Source organism: Vicia villosa, unplaced genomic scaffold (genome assembly GCF_029867415.1).
Source record: "Vicia villosa cultivar HV-30 ecotype Madison, WI unplaced genomic scaffold, Vvil1.0 ctg.000813F_1_1, whole genome shotgun sequence".
Taxonomy (NCBI): domain Eukaryota; kingdom Viridiplantae; phylum Streptophyta; class Magnoliopsida; order Fabales; family Fabaceae; genus Vicia; species Vicia villosa.
Window position 1 is genome coordinate 694,194 of NW_026705358.1, and position 18,678 is coordinate 712,871.

An 18,678-nucleotide genomic window follows, 5' to 3' on the forward strand; every position below is an offset into this window, starting at 1 on the left:
CAACAACAAATTTTCCATGGACAAACGACAGGATTGATTTAGGGGCAACCACATCGTGCACCCAAAATTCCTTTACTAGTTCTGGGTAAACAGCTCCACAGAACTCAGAGAACAGAGAAGTCCATCCTTGAAACAACATATCCTCTTTCAGATGGAACTCATATTTTTCAAGACTATCAAAGTCCACCGTTAATTCACAGATAACTTCCAACTCCTTTTTGGGAATAGAGCAAGAGATAACAGGAACAATTTGTTGTTCTTCTTCTTGAAGATGAATAGGAACAGAGGAACCAGCGTTGAGAGAAGATGAAGCAGCCATTGAAACAGCACTGAGATTACTTGAAACTTTTCTGGGTTTGCGTTTAGGGTTTGAGAAAAGGCCAAAGAGGTTGCAAAAATGCATGCAAGAAGAGAGAGAATGGGAGCGAAAAAGATAAACGTTATGATTTGAAATATATTGATAGAGGCGGATTTGAAAAAGAATGCAATTAATTTATGAGAATGAACAGTTACAGAATCAATTGAAATCAAATGCATTAAATGATGAGTGATGTTAGGTAAGAGAACGTGGTAATTGAAACGATTTAACACAGTTACCTAGGGCGGCGTCCCATCAGTTTCACTCACGCTTTTACAAACCGTGCAAACACGTGTTCACCATCAGAAAACACTTGATGACAGTTGTGTTGCATTGTATTTGCTTCTATTGACGAATAGAACCTTTCATCTTCTGATATTGATCAATGATTCTGACTACCATTCTTTATAAATGATCTAGTTCTGATAGGATCATCTTTCTTTCCAAGAATCACATCTTCTGAGTGAGCTGAGGTGAGTCTAGAAGATCTTCTGATTGTTGGCTCTTCAGAAATTCTGAGATTCTCTAAAGATGCAGCAACTTGATCTTCTGATCCTTTGCTTCTGAGACTTTCAGCTTCTGAAACTTTGCTTCTTGGTTCTTCAGCTCCTAATATATCAATATTTATATCTGCAAAATTCTCAAACTGCTTTGGCTTTTCAAGACCAAGCTTATCATAAAATCTGATATTGATTGATTCTTCTACAACCAATGTTTCAGTATTGTATAATCTGTAGCCTTTAGAGCGTTCAGAATATCTAAGAAGGAAACATTTTTGTGCCATAGAATCAAACTTACCAAGATGATCTTTAGTATTCCGAATGAAACAAACACATCCAGAAGGATGAAAATATGAAATGTTGGGCTTTCTGTTCTTCCACAATACATAAGGAGTCTTATTTAGAATAGGTCTTATAGAGATTCTATTCTGAATATAACATGCAGTATTAATTGCTTCTGCCCAAAAGTGCTTAGCCATATTGGTTTCATTGATCATGGTTCTGGCCATTTCTTGTAGAGTCCTATTCTTTCGCTCTACAACTGCATTTTGCTGTGGAGTTCTAGGACAAGAGAAATCATGGGCAATACCATTTTCTTTGAAGAACTCCTCAAAGAATCTGTTCTTAAATTCACCACCATGATCACTTCTGACCTTTATGATTTTGCACTCCTTCTCAGATTGAATCTGAGTGCAGAATTCAAAGAACACTGAATGAGACTCATCCTTATGTTTTAAGAACTTTACCCATGTTCAGCGGCTATAATCATCTACGATGACTAATCCATATTTCTTCCCTCTGACAGATGCTGTTTTGACTGGGCCAAAAAGATCAATGTGTAGAAGTTTTAACGGCCTAGAGGAAGAGACAACATTCTTAGACTTGAATGCAGGTTTGGAGAACTTGCCCTTTTGACATGCTTCACAAAGAGCATCTGATTTGTATTTCAGATTTGGGAGTCCTCTGACCAGATTTAGTTTGTTAATCTGAGAAATCTTTCTCAAACTAGCATGTCCTAATCTTCTATGCCAGACCCATTGCTCTTCAGAAATAGACATAAGGCAAGCCACCTTGTGCTTCTCAAGATCAGAAAGATCAATCTTATAAATGTTGTTCTTTCTCTTGCCTGTAAATAGGATTGAGCCATCCTTCTGACTTACAGCCTTGCAAGACTTTTGATTGAAGATTATGTCATAACCATTGTCACTTAATTGACTTATGGACAATAAGTTATGCGCTAATCCTTCTACAAGAAGTACATTAGTTATGGAAGGAGAGTCACCAATACTTATGGTTCCAGAGCCAATTATCTGGCCCTTCTGATCTCCTCCAAACTTGACTTCTCCACCAGACTTAAGCACAAGGTCTTGGAACATAGACCTTCTTCCCGTCATGTGTCGCGAGCACCTAGAGTCCATGTACCATGACATTTTGTCCTTTGTCTTCTTTGCTGCCAAGGATATCTGCAACAGAAATTATCTTCTCCTTAGGTACCCACAACTTCTTGGGTCCTTTCTTGTTACTTTTCCTCATGTTCTGATTGAACTTGGGTTTAGCATAATAAACTACAGGAGGAACAACATGATATTCTTTAGGTTTGGCAGCATGATATTTTCTAGGTTGTGTCACATGCTTCTTAGTGTGTGTAGCATGAAAGCTTTTGGCATGTGAAATGAGCCTAATATCATGTGAGTGGCCATATTTGAACTGATCATACAATGGCTTGTATGTGATTTTCATATCATCTATAGTTTCAAATTTGTGTGGGGTATCACCCTCATAGCCAACGCCAATCCTTTTGTTTCCATAAACTCCATATATCATAGAAGCAAGATGACTTATGCCAATACTTCTAGATAAAAAATTTCTGAAGCTCGAGTCATATTCTTTCAGAATATGATTGAGACTAGGAATGGATTTTTCTGATTCAGAAGAAGATCCAATATCTTTGGATAATTTTAAAATTTTTTTCTTCAGTGCAGAATTTTCCATTTCCAGATTCTTAGTTTCAGAATCAAATAGCTTTTTCAGCTTTTTGTATTTGATACTAAGATGAGCCTTGAGTTCCAGAAGTTCAGTTAAACTGGAAACTAACTCTTCTCTAGATAGTTCAGAAAATACCTCTTAAGAATCTGATTCTGATGTAGATTCTGATCCATCATCCACTGTGGCCATCAGTGCAAGGTTTGCCTGCTCGCCTCCAGAGTCTGATTCTGATTCTGATTTTGAATCATCCCATGTTGCCATAAGACCTTTCTTCTTATGAAACTTCTTCTTGGGATTCTCCTTCTGAAGTTTTGGACATTCATTCTTGAAGTGTCCAGGCTCATTGCACTCATAACAAATGACCTTCTTCTTGTCAGATCTTCTGCCTCCAGAAGATTCTCCTCTTTCAGGCTTCTTTGAACTTCTGAAGTTCTTGAACTTCCTTTGCTTTCTCTTCCAGAGTTGGTTTACCCTTCTGGAGATCATGGACAGTTCATCTTCTTCTTCTGATTCTGATTCTTCAGAATCTTCTTCTTCAGCCTGAAAAGCGTTAGTGCATTTTTTATAACTAGATTTTAATACAATAGACTTACCTTTCTTCTGAGGTTCATTTGCATCCAGCTCTATCTCATGGCTTCTCAAGGCACTGATTAGCTTTTCCAAAGAGACTTCATTCAGATTCTTTGCTATCTTGAATGCAGTCACCATTGGACCCCATCTTCTGGGCAAGCTTCTGATGATCTTCTTTACATGATCAGCCTTGGTGTAGCCTTTGTCCAGAACTCTTAATCCAGTAGTTAGCGTTTGAAATCTTGAGAACATCTTCTCAATATTTTCATCATCCTCCATCTTGAAGGCTTCATATTTCTGGATCAAGGCAAGAGTTTTAGTCTCCTTGACTTGGGAATTTCCCTCATGAGTCATTTCAATGACTCATATATATCATAGTCAGTTTCCTTGTTAGATATCTTCTCATACTCAGCATGAGAGATAGCATTCAGCAAAACAGTCCTACATTTATGATGATTTTTGAATAGCTTCTTTTGATCATCACTCATTTCTTGTCTGGAGAACTTTACACCACCAGCTTTCACCGAATGTTTGTAACCATCCACCAGAAGATCCCATAAGTCACCATCTAGACCAAGAACGTAACTTTCAAGTTTATCTTTCTAGTATTCAAAGTTTTCACCATCAAATACTGGTGGTCTAGTATAACCATTGTTACCATTTACATTATGTTTCTCAGCAGAGCCAGATGTAGATGTAGGTGTTGGTTCATCAACAGCCATCTTGACTTAAGCGTTTTTATCTTCTTGAATCTTTTCTAAACACGGTTAAGTGCTTGCACCTTAGAACCGGCACTCTGTTACCAATTGAAGGATAGAAAAACACTTAGAAAGGGGGGGGGGGTTAAATAAGTGTAGCTTTAAAACTTGTAAGATAAAAAACAATTTGCACAATGATTTTTATCCTGGTTCGTTGTTAACTAAACTACTCCAGTCCACCCCCTTGGAGTGATTTACCTCACCTGAGGATTTAATCCACTAATCACACAAGATTACAATGGTTTTCCACTTAGATAATCTCTAAGTCTTCTAGAGTATTCTGATCACAACCTGATCACTCTAGGAACAAACTGCTTAGATACCCTCTAAGACTTTCTAGAGAATCCGATCACAACATGATCTCCTCTAGTTCTTACAAATTAATGTAAACAAATTCTTATAAGAGTTACAATGCTTCTTAATAAGCTATTATCACAACTGTGATTTTTCTTTTAAGTTTAAGCTTAATCTCACTAAGATATTACAACAACAATTTAGTGAGGTTGAAGATGAAGTTTTTGAGAGCTTTTGAATTCAACAACGTTTCTGTAAGTTTGCGCGAAGTGTTATGTTCAGCTTCTCATCAGAACTTCTATTTATAGGCGTTTGAGAAGATCACCGTTGGGAGCATTCAATGTGTTGCATGATCCGTACAGCATTGCATTTAATGTTTCACTCTTTTGTCAACTACCTCGAGCCTTGCTTTCGCTGTATCTACTGACGTTGCCTTTAATAGCTTCTAACGTTCCTTTTGTCAGTTAGCATAGCCTGCCATCCTGTACTTGCTTCTGATATGATGTTTGTGTAAACAACGTTTGAATATCATCAGAGTCAAACAGCTTGGTGCAGATCATCTTCTTGTCTCTGACCTTCAAGTGCTTCTTAGCGTGATACCATGAGAACTTCAGTGCTTCTGCTTCTGATCTCAAGTTCCTCTAATGCTTCCATAGACCATGTTCTGATTCTGCTTGACCATCTTCTCATGTCTCGCCAGAGCATGTTCTGATGTTGCATGCTGAACCTTCTGAGTCAGTGCTTCTTGCGCTGATTTTGTGCATACTCTTCATGTGTTTCTTGAAATGGAAATTGCGTAGTATTAGAGTACCACATTATCTAATACAAAATTCATATACATTGTTATCATCAAAACTAAGAATATTGATCAGAAAAAATCTTGTTCTAACATTTGTAACGTGGCTTGGTTCACGGTTTAAGAAACAAAGAATAATGGCTCAAATTTTATTTGTACCCATCCCAGTCTTCGTGATGTTCTTCGATCCTATGCTCAGTTAACTTTGCGTTTAAGTCCTTGCAGAGCTTGAAGTCGTAATATTGACATTTGATGATGGTTAAAGCACCGACAGTTTATTTGGACAGGCAGTCATCCTTTTTTTTATAATTCTTTTTCTTTTGTCGAGGATTTGTAGTGACCTGTTTTTTGACTTTGTTGTCCCTAAATTTTGCCTGAACTGTTAATTTTGATATTATAGTCAGCGGGATGTTTCAATTTCTATCATAAGTCAAATGTTTTAAACAAACTGAATAGAAATTAGCAAACGAAAAGTAGAACTAATGATCTGAAAGTTCATCTTTCTAGCCATCCACAACATTAGCAGTTAGGTTAGGAGTCTCAGGAGGATCAAATTCAACTTCCCCGACATCGATCATATCTTGGATCTTGTTCCTCAATGTCCAGCAGCTATTCGTATCGTGACCAGGACTATCAGAGTGATATGCACACCTCACATTGGGATTATAGCCACGAGTAGAAGTACTAGGATTCTTAGGGGGATCATTTAAAGTGATCAACTCTGATTTCAACAGGCGTTGTAATGCTTGAGCCAGTGACATATTGATCTTTGTGAACTGACGCCTAGGCGTGTCTTGCTTGTTTTGACGACCTTTTTGAGACGCCGGTGTGGAGATCAGAACTGCCCCAACAGACTGGTTATGGTTACCCCTTTTCTGTCCATACACATCATTTGACTCTAAATTCCCATTCAAGTGCTTCTTTGTAACACCTGAGGATGTAGCAGCTTGAATCTTACCACTTCGGATGCCATTCTCGACACGTTCCCCATTCAGTATAAGTTTAGTGAATCCAGATGATGAACTTCCCAGCAAGTGACTATAGAAAGGCCCGGTCAGCATGCTCATAAACATATCAACCAACTCTCTGTCAGCCAAAGGAGGTTGAACTCTTCCATCCAGGTCTCTCCACTTTTGAGCATACTCCTTGAAACTTTCTTTCGGCCCCATAGACATGCCTTGTAGTTGCATGCGAGTTGGTGCTAGATCAGCATTGTATTGGTATTGCTGGTAGAAAGCAGCAGCCAAGTCTTCCCAAGTATTAATATTGGTACCTTCGATTTGATAGTACCATTCTAGTTGTGTTCCTGATAGGCTTTCTTGAAAGAAATGGATCCAAAGTTTCTTATCAGTAGTATGAGGTTGAATCTTCCTTACATAAGACCTCAAGTGTAGTTTAGGACAAGAGACTCCGTCATATTTAGCAAAGGTCGGAGTCTTGAATTTGGGGGAATAGTAACCCCTGAGATAAGTCTTAGTTCTTCAAAGTCTAGCCCGGGTACCTTTTGAATTTCCATGGCTTTCACACGTTCTTCCAACAACTTATATTTGTCATCAGGATGTTCATCCTCATGGTAATAGTCCTCTTCTACTTCAAAGGGCTTGGCAGAATCATGGTTACTTTTTGCATTAGTTTTGATACTAGCATCATCATCTTGCTCATCATCGTCACTGTCTTCAGAGACTCCGGCTTCCCTTAGTTGCAAGATCGGTCTAAGCTTTTTTCCCAGAGTCTTCTTGCCCTTCTTCTTCTTCTTCCTAGTAAGGATGGTCTTCAGCTCCTCTTGCCCCTTGGACAAATTCGGAATGAAGGCTTGGAACTCAGCATTTTGAGCTTGGAGATCCTTAACTGATTGTTCGAGATTCATGATGCTGAAATAAACAGCGAGGAGGTGAGAAACCTGTGGTAGAAACCTGTGATACGATGTTATGAATGAATATGCAATGTTTTCAAGGATCTTTAAGGAATATAGTTAGCACGTTTAGAGAATTATTTGGTCGCATCTTTGTTCGAAGAAATCTGATTCCGGGACGTTCTTCTTTGGGAATCAGGCTCACCATATCCAGTGGATCATAGCCTCTGATTCGGAATACCTCCGAATTTGAAACTATACGGCTAGAGGAAAATAAATCCTCTTTCCCCTTGATAGGTACTGAGCCTCTGAATTGGAAGGTATGTGCCCAGAGGAAAATAAATCCTCTTGCCTCTTGCTAGGTACTGAATCTCTGAATTGGAAGGTCTGTGGCTAGAGGAAAATAAATCCTCTTGCCCCTTGATAGGGATTCAGTCCTTGATAAGAACACCTGAAATTGTGCGCCCTAAATTCCTAAGATCCTTGAAAGGGTTAGTTAATCATGTTATGTTATGATGTCATGATGTCATTATGTTATATGAATGCAGTGCATCAGGCAAAGCGTAAGATAGTCGGGACAAATAAGTCCTACAAGCAAAACCTGCAAGGAAATCAAAGGGTTAGATAACAAACAAGTCACACAAGAATCCTTAAGTTTAAAGGCTTGCATGAAGTATGACTAGGTGACTACCCTTCCCCAAAGGCACTTCTAAGGATAAGGATGATATCAGCAACGGGTTCTACCGAGTTACCCAGAATTGTTAGCCCTTCTAAAGCACCATCAAACATGATACATACATACCATGCAATGATACTTTGAGAAAGAACCTATCTGAGCTGTAGTATTGGGTAGCGACTATGCTCTCAACATACATCAAGAGTAGTCCCCCCACTACATTCCTAAAAGTCAAGATGGGTTAAAGGTAACTAAAGGTCCTTAAGCTCTGACTCACCCACGGACATCCGCACGAACCACCCTCACACAAGAGAAGCATGCAAACACCCATAGAATCCTAACTTAAGCGTGAACTCTCATATTGACCAATCCTCCACATACATGAAGGAGGTCACCATGACTATGCCACTTCCTATCTTACGTGTACTTGAATCCGGGTGTAGGATTCGTCCTTCCTTTAATTCCCAAAACAACCCTGAAAAATAAACCAAGCAAAACAAACAATAGAAAACATTTAAGTGATCCTAAACTTTTAAGGTAACCCCTCTTTTATTCGAAAAATCCCTAGCAGAGTCGCCAGTTCTATAATACGGTGAACTGACTTTTTAAGAAAATGTCGCGGTAAGCAAGAGTCGCCACCGACTTTTATTTTATCCAATTTAATAGAAAGGCTAAAAGAACCGGAAAAACCTTTTAAAAGAAATTTTGAGTTCGAGGGGTAATTTATACAAAGGGAAGGTGTAAGGCACCCTTTGCATCCATGGTTTTCCATGGGCTCTTAATTGCTTAGCTCACTTTGAAATGTTTGAAAATGTTTGCAGTGAATAAAGAAAAAGATTTAAAATAAGGACTTTAGCTTGTGAATAAGCGTAGCCTTTTTGAAGGTTTTTGATAAAGTGTAAGAAAAAGATTTTAAACCAGAGCAAGCAATTAGGAGGTAATTACCCCTATTAAAAAGGTTCTTTTAGCCTTCCAGGGCTATCCGTACCATAAGAGGGTAGGAAGTCCTTTTATTGGAGGTTGAAAGGGTCATCGAGATATCGTTCGCCATAAGACTGTCCCTGCCATAAAGAGGGCAAGTAGTCTAAGGGAAGGATAGAATAGTCTTTTTAGGCAACCAAAGAGGACGCCTCAGCAATCGAAAAGGACTATCACATCATATCGTAGGCAACCTTGAGGGACGAGATCATATAACCGAAAGCAGCATCAAAGGGACTTATGATCTTTTTGTGATGAGAATGAACCAAGGGTAACATTTGCTGAGGCATCCTTGGAATCCGAGGACTTGACTATTCTGTAATGAAAAAGTAACAATGAAACATGCAACAGGCAACAAGAGGGATTGCCATAAAAGGTGTGTGGGTGCACAATCACGTGATTCAATTCAAATAATTATCTTGTAATTAATTATTCTAAATTCAGTTCGAAGTTTTCACGCCCTAAATTACTAACCACGCAATTATAATGTAAAGCATAACAGTTTAAGTGCCTTCAAGGCCAAACAATACAAACCAGGAGTAGTTACAAAATATCAGCCATGGGGAAGAGGAAAAAGCAATAAGATAACCCAGTAAAATAATAGGTTGATCACAAGTAATAATATCGGAGAAATTAAAGGAGAATGAGTTTTAGGGTTACCGAAGGTTTGAGCTTTAATCGGTTGATAACCTTGAAAATTAATGAAGGTAAAAAACAAGGGTGAGTGCATTACAAATTCATTAGCGGTTGAAGCAAACCCTAATTTAATCCATAAGGCAAACATAAAAGTAAAATGATATTAAATTAAATAAAAATTGTGAAGACTTAGCTTTTCGATCTGAAATGGCGCGTGGCTGAAGGGTCTTGATTAACTCTGAAAATTAGGCACGGAGAAGGAAACTATTAGTGTAGGAGTGATCTAATGACAAACCTCGCAACCCTGATTAGGCACAAGTTAACCATGGTTAATAAAATAAAAAACTAAATTAATTAATTACTGGTTTTCAACCTAATTAATTAAATCGGCAAAAGTATATTTCCGATTAAATTATCTAACCCTAATGATTAACTTAATCAATTAATAAAAATATTAACCTAATTAAATAATTAAACAAATAAATTAACTTAATCATTTAATCAAATAAAAATTATTATTAACAGCTTAATCAAATTAATTATTTAATTATAAAATAAATATTATCAAAACAAATGATTATGATTTTATGAAAAAGAAAACAATAAAAGAAATTTTATTAAATAAACAAATAACAATATAAAAAATAATTATTGAATAAATAAAAAAAAAATGGAAAACTTAGCTTATGATCCAGTGTGGCGCGTCTGGAGAGGAGCATGGTATGTCTGCAGGCTTGTGGCTCTTGGATTGAGAGAGGCAATGATCAGATGGCCTTGGACTGAGGGCGTATGGTAGGCCCTCGTTGATGGCATGCAGGAAACCTACAGGGTGAATACATTGAAAAAAAAATATGTTTGGGACGGGGATCGAACCCACGCCCTTATACCTCAAACGTATCACAAGCCCCTCTTCCACTAAGCCAGTGTATGCGTGCTGAAAACAATATGAACATAAAACAATATATTAAAAAAAGACACATGGGAATTTTAAACCAAACAGCTGCGCGCCCTGACTCCATCATCTTCAACCTTGGATCTTTGAGAAAAAGAACAGACTTTTACCCACGGTTTTGTACGCGTAGCCATAGCCCCTGAAACTTCAAAACTACAAAATAACAACCATAAATCCAATCTAAGGCCATAGTTTAATTCAGAATTACCCTCTGATCCTAATTATACCATTAATTTGGTCCAATTTCACTGGACCGGGAAGTTCCCAAATTCGAGCTCAAAACCCTAGCCATGGCAGACTTTAATTCATGCATCAAAACTTAAATCCAACGATCCAGAAAGCTCCTACACATCTATGTGAACATAAATATGCAACTAACAAGTACTTATGATGCATGAATCACCGAAATCGAATAAAAAAAATAGAGATGCAAACTGTGGTGAATTGGTGATGATTCTGAACACTGCGACTTAAGGGAATGATTGGAAATCCTTCAGTGTCGTCCCAGGAGTGTGTTTGAATCTTCAAAATGCTTTGCTTCGAGCTATAAGTTCAAAACCAATTTTGAATGTTCTTGGGATTTTTTAAGAGGAACTAAGGTTCTTGGAGGTCAGTTTTTCCGTCCCCCATCCTTTGATCATCTTTAGGTATATATGTAGAATGAATTAGGTCAAAAAATTACACCCAATCTTGATGATTTGTAAGATTGATATTTGATTTGGTCATGAGAAGAAAAGTTTCCAAGTTTGCTTCAATCTTCTTCCAATCATGCCAATATTATTTGTCACGAAAATTACATCAAATATATGTTATTTGATGATTGATTATGACTGGAAAATAAAAGAACATATCAAATCCTCCATATTTTTTCAATTATTTGATTTAAATTCCATTTTAAATGAATAAAAACTCAATAAAAATAGAATAAAATTCATATAATCATGGGATTGGGCTTGGACACTCTTAGTGACTTGGGGAACAAGCTTGGATCATGAAAGATTGGGCCTCTTTGCAAGAAAATTTGTTTTGAACCTTATTTGCTTCATGCACCTCACCCAAAATTGTCTAACTTTGACAAGGCATATCTCCCTCAATTTTTAAGGTATGGTGGAGTTATAAGAATTTTTGAAAACCTCAAGATGTCCTCTACAAGCCAATTTGGAAGCTTTTTTCCATTTGGAGATTTTATCTTTATGACATGGGCTTTGACAAAAAACTGCTTTTGGTTGACTTTTAAAAAAACCTATAATCTTTTGGCTCATATCTCTCAAATGAAGAATTTTTGGACTTGGCTTGTGAGAGACAAATTTGTAGAGAAATAAATTTTCATTAAATTGAGCTTTGGATGGAAAATTTCTGATGTTCCATGTGAATGTTATGGCTGGTCAAAGTTCAGTTGACTTTAGGTCAAAAAACCCTAATTTAGAAACTTTAGGTTTTGTTGATTTCTGAACTTTCCTTGATGAATCATGACCAATCCTTGATCAAATGATGAATGATATTTCTAAATAAGGTTATTGACAAAAAATCAGGAGTTTTGACTGTACTTTGACCACAGTTGACTTTTAGGTCAAACTAGTCGACTGTTGACTTTCTGGAAAATTGACTAAGCAATCCTTGGAGTTGAAGCCTGGATTTTGTCATAGGGATAACTTGAAACATAATAAACCATATGAAGTCCATTTAAGACTTTGATTCATTTATTTTCTTTAGAGAATTCAAAACCCTAGTTCATTGAGCCAATGTTTAGGAGAGTGTGTCTTTGAGCCTTGTACTTTGGCATGATCTTGAATAGAAGAAATGAGATGGGCAAATTTTGGGGTATGACAATGCCAAACTGGGTTAACAATCCTGTGTGTTCAATTACTTACCAGCATTGTTTTAAATCATGAATATTTGTCTATTGTATGCTGTGTCAGATCAGTTGTCCCAACAAGTCATAGGACATCTTGAGTCTACAGGCCAGGATTTCAAATACAATGGTGTCTGAAAATATTTTCTCAAAATCCATAGTACCATAAATTTTTTCCCTAGAGCTCACCTAATAGAAAGAAGAGGGTGCCTTTATCTTTTGAGTTAATGAGTTTATTGGGTCTATTTTTTATTTAGTAAAGATTGGTGAAGGGGTGTTATTTATTAAGCCCAATATTATAGAAATAATAGGTTTTGTGTAGTTAGAGTGAGAGATAGAGTAGAGCAAACCAGAAAAGAAATATAGAGAGAAAGTCATTTGGGAGAAAGAAAGAAAACTAGGGTTTTAGAGGGAAGGAGGAGGCCAAAGAAGGATTCCATTCAAGAGCTATTTTCTCCAAATTTCTCCAAGAATCCATTAGAGCTGCACTCAATCCAAGGTAAGGGTGGAGTTATCTTCCAATAATGGGGCTTATGAAAAATTTTATGTGGAAATTAGGTTATGTGAATTGTTGCTTTGTGTGTATGTCGTTGTTAGTTGTTTCAGAAATTAAATGAGATAGTTGAAATTTGTGCTGGAAATTATGTTGGTGTTAATTTAGTTACCTTGCTTTATGCTTTCATGTTGTGGGTACTATGAAATTAATGTAGTTATTGAGAATTGATGTTGAGGTGGGTATTAATTGTTCTGGTGTGAGGCTGTGAAGCGATGGAATATATGGCTCTAGTATGTATTCGTAATAGATGAGGGAGGAGGTGTCGACCAACACCTGTTGTGTTGAGAGGTGTTCCGACCTGAACACTAGAGTGATGTGAGGCTTACGTAAAAGCCAAACGTGTCCTTTTCACATAAGAATTTAGTTACATTATTTTCTTTCATTTAGTGTAATGCATATATGTGGTAGTGATTATTAAATAGAATTAATGTGTTATAGTAAGAGTCATCAGTAGTATATAAATATGGCAGAGAGAGAGAGAGACTGTATGTTAGTGGTGGAAGTAGTAGTAAGTTCATAATAGGAGAAAAAAATGTAACTAGCAGGGCATGTTAGGAATGTAATCACTTGGTTATACTTGTATTAAACATGCATACCTCTTTAGAAAGAAATATTTGGATAAAAGTGCAGAATTTTAATGAGTTATAAAATTAGAAACAACAATAATTATAGAACTAATAAATAGTCCCGTTTGATCGAAATAGCCGAATTAAGCAGTCTAATTAGTTGTCCGGAATTTGATGAAAATTGACGTGGTAGCTAAGTTTAATTAGTACAATAACATGGTGGTGTTCTTTTGTCGAAATTGTGATATTAATCGGTCGATTTAATTAATAGTTGAATTAAATATTTTTTTAGCCTATTTAATTGGAATAAACTTGAACTTAGATTAACTATTCGGTTTAGCGGTAAATTTCGGTATCTTGTGAATTTGACCGTGAATGTGATTGTTGTGAATATCTTTGTGATTCTTTTGCTAATGGTATCGTCCGTTGATTTGATGAATTGTCGGAATTGTTCCGTTGTTATATGAAGTTGTTGTATTATGTGTGAAGTGTATTACCTTTAATAATCGGTAATAATTGTGACATGGGTGTGTGCCTTGTGACGAATATTTTTGTGAAGTAAATGATGATGATGGTGTTGTGTGATGTTCGGTTCATCGAGTCGCATGCATTTGCATATTTATTGTGACGGCCTGGATTGGCAAATTAGTGACGAAGGCTTATGCCTTGTGCCTCTGAATTGGGCAATTGGTGACGGGGGTTGAAGCTCCGATTGGTACCACATGCATATACATGAGTCATGTCCCATATATTTCTATGTGATTCATAGCGTGACGTTTGTGACTTTGTCGTGATTTGTATTTTTGTGACTTATTAAATGATGGGATTATGTGAAGATGTGACTTTGCGACTTAATGATAGAATGACTATATTAATACTTGTGAACGCGATTAACCAAATATGTCTAATTTCTAATATATAATTTATCATGCGCTCGATTATATGAATTGATATCTCACCCTTTCGTTGTTTCGCTGTTGCCTTTATATTGGTAACGTGCAGGTGATTCGCATTGAGAGGAGGTTAGCCGAGCTGATCTTGAGTCGTTGTCGCTCTGATACGTAGCACTCGGGGGGACGAACGCGTCAATTTACTTGCTATTGATTTATTATGTTTTGGAAAATACTTGAGTTGTTTATTTGAGATTGCCACTTTAATTGTGTTAATTGTTGAATTAAGATGCTATGAAATCTTTGAACTAATTGTTGAGTTTCCGTTGCACTTCTATGGAAGTTGTTTTATATTAAAGACTATCATTTGATGTTGTCGGTTCTCCCATATTTTTTATGAATGCTATGTATCCACTTTATGCGACGAGGTGATTTGTCTTTGAGAATGAATATGTGATACCTCAATTGCTTATTTTTGTGAATTTTTATACTCTGATTTTATTTAAATTTCGTGGGTAGAATTGGGGTGTTACAAAAACATATATAATTGATATGAATTGGCAATCAGAATCACAGATGACCAAAGACAATTACACAGTTATAACATAAGCATATAAACATAGTGTGTGAATATGTCTCCCCCTGAGATCAACAATCTCCCCCTGAGATTAACAATCTCCCTCTAAAATAAATACTGGAAGAATTTAAAAATAAAAGACTTCCCTGAGTATTTTCCATTTCAGTTGAGACGTTCACATTTGCTTAAACTTCAGAACATTCAGAGCTTCTACTTCTTGCTTCCATAGGACAGCTTCAGAGCTTTGAATTTCTTCTTGAATCATTGCATGCTTTGATTGTATCAGAACATTCTTGAATGTACCAGAGCGTCATCAGAGCATCTCTACATCTTGAAATGTTTCAGAACAAACTAAACAACAAAGGTCAGAGCATGAATGAATCAAAAACATTCTTTTAAGAAGAAACATATATCAGAGCAACAACTCTAGTAAGTTCTTAAATAGAATGTGTATCAAAATAAATGAGGGATAAGAATGTGTTAGAGCATATTCTGCCACGAGAATATCAGAACATTCTTCCTTCTTGCTTCTGATCTTGAAGCTTCACGGCACTAAGCTTGCTTCAATTTCCATGAGCATGTTTCTTTACAGAATTGCTTTCCCCCATGTCTTTGCTTCTCATGTTGAGCTTTTTCAGAATGACTTCAATCCTGCAAAAATATCAAAGACATAGAACTTGCAAATATTGCTAGGAATGTTGAGACCTACTCCCAGCAACTGATATAATAAATCAAATCAATTATCACGTTTTCTCCCGCTTTTTGTCATAACATCAAAAAGCATATAAAAGATTCAGATGAAAAACAAACAATATGAGAGAAGACGATAATATTTCATTGATTTAACAAAAAATTAGAATATACAGAAGGAGATGCAAGAAAACAGATGCAAGAACAAAGAGACAACTAACACCAAAGGACTACGACTAGCCTAGTTTAGAAACTATCTTGGCCAGAAGGTCTTGAATCTCAGAGGTGCTTTTAATCTGCTTCTTCATGAAGGATCTGAATTCCTCATGCGTTTCCTCATGCTTATCCAACCGAGAAGCTATAACATCTTGGTTCTGTTGAAGAGCCTTGATAGCGTTCACCAGAACTGAGGGTTCAGCAGAAGAAGCTTCACAGGTATTGTTCAGAGGGATAGCATTCCCAACAGAAGCATCTATCATGAGAATCTCATCTTGATTTTCCTCAGCAGGAAGTTTCTCAGCAGGATGATTCTCATCAACTTGTTTCTTAGCATCAGCTTCTGACATAGAAGCATCTTCAGAATATTCTGGAGCAGGGATCTCAAAATCTTCATTCTCCGGAGCCTTAAGAATCTCAGCCAGATTCTTTGGAGGAATAGGAGCAGCAACTTCTGAAGGATATACAACTTTTGGATACACCATATATAGTGCTTTCTTAGAGGGATTCTCCCTTAGCCAGTTGAATAGCCATTGGAAATCTCCAGTCAGAATAGAATATGGGGGCTTCCACATAACCATGGCAAGACAAGGCGCTTGGTCAGGCACATCTTCTGCAAGCTCGTTAAGAAATTCCTTTTCTTCAAGACAATATCTGCACTTGAGATGACTGACCCAGAATTCTTCATAGGATCTTAGGAATCCAAGATGACCTAGAGCTTCTGCTACGCACGCCTTCTAAAGCTTCAGAAACTCAGAGTCCATCTTTCTTCTGAAGATCCTCCAGAGATTTCTCATTTCAACATCATCCATCTTGGAATGATGCGCTGCCTTCAATGTCTCTAAACTTGCTTCCATTTTCTGATTTAATAATTCAATACTTACACCAACAGAGAATTCCCGGCGGGATTTGAGTCTGGTGACGGCAGAATCCAGGTTCAGAAAGAAGTAGGGTTGAGGTTCTCTATCAAGATAGAGATGAGATTCTACTTCTTCTGACTCAGCGTCTAACACCACAAGCTCAGGTTCAGGACAGGGTTTGGGAGTGAAATTGCATTCACGAAACAATTGAGCCAGAGAACCAGTACTTTTAGAGTCTGATTCTAGTGAATTGTTGGTGACAGGGTTAGCAATGGGGGAATATTTTGCATGAGGTGGAGGTTGAGAAGTGGAGATATTTAAGTGAGGAGGATAGAGAGTTTGAAGGGGTTGAATGTCTAGAACGAGTGTATCAATGGGATGGTCAGAAGCAGGGTTTGTTATGGGTGAAGGAGGAGGAGTAAGAACTTTGGTAATTGGTGAAGAATGAGGGGTGATAACTTTGGTAGGTTGAGGGGATTCAACAGGGGCTGTTTGTGGTTGATTTTCTGGTTGAAAAGGTTGGGGAACTTCTGTTGGTAGAGATTATGAATTTAAAACAGAAACAGAGTCAGGCTCAGAAATATGTATACCTTTGGACTTCTTCTGATATCCTTCAGAATCAGATTCAAATCCTTTTCTCTTCTTCTTCTCATAAACAGACCTTACCTTGCCCAGAGCTATTTCTCTCTTTCTGGCAGTTTCCTTCTATTGTTCTTCCTTATTCACTTCTTCTTGCTGATTCATAGCTTCTTGAATCACTACTTCTTGAGCAACAACTTCCTTTTTCTTTTTATTTTTCTTCCTCTTTTTCTTTTCTACTTCCTTCTCATCCTCTTCTTTCTTTTCTTTCTCCGACTTCCTGTTCTTCTTCTTTTTCTCAGTAACATCTTGTTCTACATTCTCATTTTCAACTAAAGCTTCTTGATTTTCTTCAACTACAGCTTCTTTCAAAGCAACATTCTCATCAACAACTGCAGCAGCTTCTTCTTGATTGTTTTTCTCCTCGTTGACAGAATGACGATCAAACTTACGCTTTGTCCTTCTTTCTTTCTTAGTGGCAACTTCTGGAGCAGCTTCTGAAACATCTTCTGAAGCAGCAGGCTTAGAAGTTGAGGCTTTCTGACTGCCTTTCTTGACAGCGTTCAGATACCTAACTTTAATATTTGGTTGTTCATTTAAGAATAACGCTTCAAACTCAGCTAGCACAGGTCCTCTTATGATTCTGACGCCTGGAATAGGTTGAGGAACATTTTCAATAGCTTTAATGACACTCATCTTTCTCAAGTTGTGGGCATTCAATACTCTGCCTGTGATAGTAACAAGATCCTTGACAACTCCAGCATTTTCCAGTCTTTCAACCATCTTGGGTTGAACCAGAAGATTGGTGATGATTCTTCCAAAAGGAATAATGTTTCCTTTCTTGGATCTTTACTCATCACGAGTATCTCTTACAACATTCCAAATATGATTAAAAATGACGTATACAACATCAACCTTCTTCTGAGTACCAATGCAATACAGAATGTATTGTTGATCTCTGTTGACAAAGTTTGGAGAATGGGTTGCTTTCCTGTGATAGAAACAACCAAGAAGAATCTTTGTCCAGACTTTGTAGTTGTCCTTCAGATCCCTGACATATTTAGTCTTCGTCACATCTGAATATAGTTCAGCAAGAACATCATTCCAGTTTTCCCTTTTTGAGAGTTCAAAAGCACCAACAGGCTCTCTCAAATTAAACAACATTCGCAATGTGTCTTCAGTGATTGAGAAGAACCTTCCGTGAACAAACGACACTATCGCCTTAGCAATTGAGAAGGAATTAACCCAGAATTCCTTGACCAAATCAGGATAGACTGGCCCGTAGAAATCATGAAATAAAGGAGACCATCCTTGAAAGGCTATATTCTCCCTAAGATCAAACTGATGTTCTGCTAGATTATCAAAATCAACCATCAACTCGCAGATAACCTCTAAATCTTCTCGAGGAATAGTGCATGTGAGTGGAGGATAGAACAATTCTTTTTCCTCTTGAAGGTGTTGTTGAGAAGGAGGTGCAGAACCAGCAACGTTTGATGAAGAAGCAACCATAGTTGCACAATTGAGATTTCTAGGGTT

At 37.2% G+C, this 18,678-nt stretch overlaps 1 protein-coding gene across 1 annotated transcript; it reads right to left on the reverse strand.

Moving 5' to 3' along the window:
* Positions 1 to 17,268: 17,268 nt before the first annotated feature.
* LOC131631332 (uncharacterized) lies at positions 17,269 to 17,925 on the reverse strand. The gene has a single exon (XM_058902125.1). The coding sequence runs from the start codon at positions 17,923 to 17,925 to the stop codon at positions 17,269 to 17,271; it is 657 nt and encodes a 218-aa protein (XP_058758108.1).
* Between the last annotated feature and the right edge of the window lie 753 nt (positions 17,926 to 18,678).